The 5,604-nt window shown below is 42.0% G+C and overlaps 1 protein-coding gene across 1 annotated transcript; it reads right to left on the bottom strand.

The window, feature by feature from the left end:
• Window positions 1–4,984: 4,984 nt before the first annotated feature.
• Window positions 4,985–5,363, bottom strand: LOC119238295 (60S ribosomal protein L36a-like). Its single transcript, XM_037501981.2, has one exon. It carries the CDS (start codon window positions 5,342–5,344, stop codon window positions 5,024–5,026), a length of 321 nt encoding a protein of 106 aa, XP_037357878.1. The 5' UTR covers window positions 5,345–5,363; the 3' UTR covers window positions 4,985–5,023.
• Between the last annotated feature and the right edge of the window lie 241 nt (window positions 5,364–5,604).

The following is a 5,604-nucleotide window of genomic DNA, read 5'->3' on the forward strand; positions in this document are numbered from 1 at the left end:
AGTTGACGCCAGCCCAGCTTGTTGACGAAGTTCAGAGCGCATGCGTATCCGCCGAGGGGGCGGGGAGAGAGGGGCTGCGCGGTGCCTGCTGGGAGTCGTAGTCCGCAGACCGCGAGTTGTCAGGAGGTTTTCCTCCAGAGGCTGCAGAAGAGGCTGCTGGGAAGATAGGACACGTGGAGGGAGCTGGGGCTCCTGGAGCCGGGCACGGTCTGAACGCTGGGCGCTGGCCCAGGGGTCAGGGTGGAGCCTTTGGGGGAGTAGCGGGCTGCCTAAATAACGCTGTCTCTCCTGGGTGCGACTGATTTTACTTTGTTTTGTTGATGCCTGAGCGCCCTGGGGCGTAGCAAGTCTACGCTGGGCTGAGAGTGGGAGTGTGTGGATCCTGCTGCTGCTGCTGAGGGCTAGGGGGCGCGGCTTGGGGGTGCCCATAGGGACCCTTGGGATCTAGCTGTGGGGGAGGTGTCAATGGCGGGTGCTAAGTAGTGTTATAGGACCAGCGGGATGACCGACGTCGCTGAGAGACCTCTCCCAGCCTTGAGAATGTTGTATTCATCCCGGAGTGACCATCCTTGCTACTCCTGTGAGCCTGTACGTTTACTGACACCCGACCCTCAACAACTGTGTATGTGGAAGAAAAACCCTCCTGAGTTTGTTGTAGCCCAGACAGTTTAGAAAGTGCTCCAATTCTAAGTGGCGTAAATGCATATCGTAAAAAAGGATCAAAATGGGAAACGTGATGTTCCTCATTCAGTTAATATCCTGTTCAGAAACTGGCACGAGGTGTGATCACGTCCATGTCATCAACACTTATTGAACACCTAACATATGCCAGCCTGAGTATGTCATAATGTGTAAGACTCTGCCTTCATGAAGCTCATGTTATAGAGCAGCCCCGATATTGAACGGGTTCCTGGCTGTGGGTCCTCACCCGCGAGCTTAAAAGGGACTTATTAATACTCCACTACAGGCACACACAAAAGGTTAATAAAAGGTTTATTTACAAGGGAAAAGGAAATAAGGAAAATGTACAACTCAGGGAGAAAATAGGGAAATAAAGTCTTTAATGCGTCCTACCCGATCCGCGGACCTGGAAACCCAAAGTCACTCTCAGCGCTGGCCAGACACTGCGAGCTGGTGGAGAGCCAAAATGGGGGTCCCCCAAAGCCCACGTGTCTGGCTTTATACCAACCTGGCTGCTTAACCCCACCCTTTATACCAACCTGGCTGCTTAACCCCACCCTGCTTAGCCACCTTCCCTTTGGTGGTGATGGGATTTGGAGTTCCCAGTGTCTTTGGATTTGGCCTGGGGTGGGGGTGGAGTCCACAAAGCCTGTATGGAATTAGCTTTAGGACATCCTTTTCCCCCTAACACTCATACCTATGGAAGCAAAAATGAGACTGCCCTGTCATCATTTTAAGAAGTATATCAAGTCCCAGAGAAGAGAAAAGCAAGGCAATAACAAAACTTTCAACCCTGAGGTAAACAAAGTGACCGAGTTACTCTTTTACATCTGGTCTTCAAAATGAATGAAATCTTGAGCTTTTTCCCATAAGTGACTGATTCCCTAACAGGCACCATTTAATCTCTGACTTTTGAATGCAGAAATCTGGGCGTATGTCCCAATTTGGTGACATCTCTTCATGGAAGAATACTATCCATGTTGAAGAGATCAATGTAAACATGATAATCTCGCCTTTAAATTTGTTCCTTTAAATAACTGTGGTATTTCTTATTCAGTGATTCAACCCTAATGAATTCTTCATGTTCTGCAAGTTAGCTTGTCTTTTCTAAAGGCTTTGGTCTGCTACTTTTCCCTTCACACTCTGTAGGGGAGACATACATGGGACCATTGTAAAAGTTGATGGGCTATAAGGAAAGGTAGTTCTTGGGTAAATTAATTAACTGGACATTAAGTAAGTAAATAAGTTTGACATAGTATTTGGAGTATGATTCATTTACATAAAATCGAACATATCTATGTATGTATATGTGTAGAGAGAAATGTGTAGAAGGATAAATGTTAGCAAATGTTAGCATAAATGTCAGCAAAAATGTTAATAGCATTTGTCTCTGGGAAGTATAATTTCCAATTCTTTGTCTTTTCCTATGTGCAGCGTCATTCTCACCAGAATAGTTGGGGTAGTGAAAGACAACCACTCTCCCAGTTAGTCCTTATCTTTCCTAAGCAGCAAACTTCTCCAGCCACAATCCTTAGGAAGACAGTCCCAACCTCTTCCCATGTCACTTATTCTTGCATTCTCCTGGTATGGAATTAGGGCATCCTGTTTTTCACAGAATTTCACAGAATTCAGTACAATAGTCAGTAAATTGCATGAGCTATTGAATACTTTATTATAAAATAGGCTTTGCATTAGATGATTTTGCCCAACTGGAGGCTAATGTCAGTGTTCTGAGCACATTTGAGGTTGGCTAGGCTGAGATGTGATGTTTGATATGTCTCATGAATGAGATGCTGAAGAGATTTCTACCCTTCTACCATGTGCAGGCACAGTGAGAAGCCAATGACTATGAACCAGGAAGCAGGCTCTCACCAGAAGGCAGCCACACTCATGTTTTCATACTGGACACTCAGCCACCAGAACTGCAGGAATACATTTCTGTTGTTTCTAAGCCCCCAGACTGCAGTATTTTCGTATAGTAGCATGCATGGACTAACACAGTCACCATCTGTTTGTATTTGGTGTTTGTTGACCAATTTATGGGTTATCATGCTATTAGCACTTCAGCACTATAGGATCAGAGACCATCCCATTTTGCCCCTAAAACCCTTCATAGTGGTGGCTGGCACATTGGTGGGTACACACTAAATACTGTGGGAATCAATTACAGTCGTTTATCTCTTTACAGACTATGTAGATAAATATTCATTCAGTCCCAGAAATAGCTGGGGGAAAAAATCTTAAAAGATGACATCTCCTTTGCCATGGTGCTGAGTAGAGCTTCCCTACCTGACATAAATGTCCTGGGGCTGATGGAAATCATAGAGGCTACTTGTTTGGGTCCCTCTCTACAGTGTGCATGGCAGGGCAGTCTATGCTAATAATGCCCAGCTCTGAATTCTTCTCAAAATGTGTTTCAACAATTCTGAGGATTTAGGGGTCAGGGTAGAGAGGAGGAGATTATGTCAAGGGCCAATCTGTGTTTAGTTTATACCTTTCTTACAGTCCTTGAACTAATCTGGCTCCTTTGTCAGAAAACTAAAGGCATTTGTTCATAGCTTTTATAAGAAAAAGCCAGCAGAAGGTGTTTTATTCCATAGCACCAGAGTTAGTTTCTTTATAGACAATGGAAGTTTGTTGCCGGAAGTTGTTCCTTTGGTCACTTTGGCTACTGTCAGTAGATTGTACAATGTGCAATAGATTTTATATTATGTGGGAGAAATTATTATGTAACAGAATAATATTGCACATATATGATCTATCATATAACCAAAGTTCAATTTACAAAGAAACAAAAAAATCATCGCTCTTTAATGGAAATGTTTGGGATGGGATGGGATAATAACTTTTATTTCAAGTAGCTCACCAAGTGTACTATAATATATATATATATATTCTGGGTTTTAAAACTTTTAAAAACATTTTAAAAAACAAAACTTTTTAAAAAATGCTCAAACTAAAAAAAAATTTAAAGAAAGAATGTAGGGAAAGGAGAAAAAAAAATCCAATCAGAGTCTTCATTGTGATATTCTTCAAAAAGAAAATGTGTTCTGAGAGGCAGTTTGGAAGTCACTGCTGAGAAGTGTCATAGATTCTGAGCCTTTGATCCTGCTCCTTATTTACCATCAGAGGAAAATTTGCCTACAAATTCAAGTTCTTTTTGCAATAGAGGGAGAAGCCCTGAGGTGCTTGATTTCTCCAAAGAGATATCTCTTGTCTTCCCCAGTGACTTCCAACTTTCATTGCAAGGAATTTATATGTCTCTGAAGCTTTGTGGAATCCAGATATCTATCATCAGGCTCTTCGTTAACAAATCATTTGATTAAGTATTGGTGTTACTGAAACCAAATATTTCAAATATTTAGACGCTTACAGAAAAGGGAAGAAGTAACCACAGGGACTACAATTTTGGAGAAACTCAACAATACAGGGTACACAGTAGACGCAGGCCAAGGAACTTCAGCTGGAGTTCCACTTCCTTTACAAGACTCACCTCCCCATAGCAACTCACCTCCCAAAGCAAATCAGAGAAAACCTGCCCTAAGTGATGGAACTATGCAGAAAAATGAGATTACATATGCAGCAGAAATATCTTACTCTGCTTTTCTTTTAATTGAGGTATAATTTGTTAAAGTAAAATTCGCCCTTTATAAGCCTACATTTCTGTAGGCTTACAGAACACATATGGTCATGCAGCCTAGCACCACAATCAAGATTCTAGAACAGCTCCATCACCCAGTAAACTTCTGTGCCCTTTTCTAATCACCCTCCACCCCCTTCTCTGCCACCCCTTGAAAACCACCACTGACCTATAATTTTATTTCTTCCAAAACATCACAAAGGTGACATCATACAGTATACAGCCTTTTGAGTCTAGTTTCCTTCCCTTTGCATTTGGGATTCATCCAAGTGGCTGCCTATGTTATTCTCTTCATTGCTGGACAGTACTCTGTTGCTGAATACACTACATTTTGGTTATCTGTTCCTTAGCTGAAGAGTATTTGGGTTATTTGCCGTTTTTAACAATTATGAATAGGACTGCTATAAACATTTGCATACAGGTTTTTTTGGTGAAGATTAGTTTTCGTTTCTCTTGGCCACACACCTAAGAGGGAGATTGCTGGGTCATCTGGTAAGAGTATGTTTAACTTTATGAGAAACTGCCATGTCTGAGTCCATTCCCTCTGCTGCATGAAAGCACAGCAAAGTGGCTGGACTATTTTATATCTTCAGACAATATATGAATATTGTGGCAATATTTTGAAAAGTAAGAATTTCTGTACATCATTTTTTTTGAAGTAAATTTAATTCTCAAGATTTTATTTGTAATAAAAGATGAAGCTTAGAACTGGATCACCTGGCCCTTTCTCTTCTTATCTCTTCCCAGTTCAAAATGCTTGCATCTCTTAATAGCCAACATTCTCTTAGATCTGCAGTTGGGCTCAACACATTCAAGTCTCAGCACAATCTTCTTTGTAGTTTTAGCCTTTTTCCGGAAAATTGGCTTAGTCTGTCCACCATAGCCACTCTGCTTCCTGTCATGCCGCCGCTTTCCCTGGGCATAGAGAGAATCCTTGCCCTTCTTGTACTGTGTCACTTTGTGGGGCTGATGCTTGCCACACTTCTTACAGAAGGTTGGGCAGGTTTTAGGAACGTTCACCATGCTTGCGAGAGTGCTACGGCACCTGTACATCATTTATAATGTTAGGTGGAAAGCAATTTTCATAGGATTGGGGAAAAGCAACTTTGAGACAACTCTAATTGTTTGCCAAACTAGCCTACAGAAGCCACAAAAATCACTGAGAATGTTTACTGAGCCTTTTGAGCAATGTTTCAAAGAACATTGTTTATTCAGAATCACGGTTAATTTTGGTGGACAATCATTGAACATCTACCATGCCCTGGGCGTTTGAATTCATGGCT

This window comes from Talpa occidentalis, unplaced genomic scaffold, assembly GCF_014898055.3.
Source record: "Talpa occidentalis isolate TD23 unplaced genomic scaffold, MPIMG_talOcc4v2.1 talOcc4.11, whole genome shotgun sequence".
NCBI classification, from domain to species: Eukaryota; Metazoa; Chordata; class Mammalia; order Eulipotyphla; family Talpidae; genus Talpa; species Talpa occidentalis.

Bases quoted from the DNA above. Each gene is read 5' to 3' on its own strand.
- LOC119238295 (XM_037501981.2), bottom strand. From the start codon at position 5,344: ATGGTGAACGTTCCTAAAACCTGCCCAACCTTCTGTAAGAAGTGTGGC.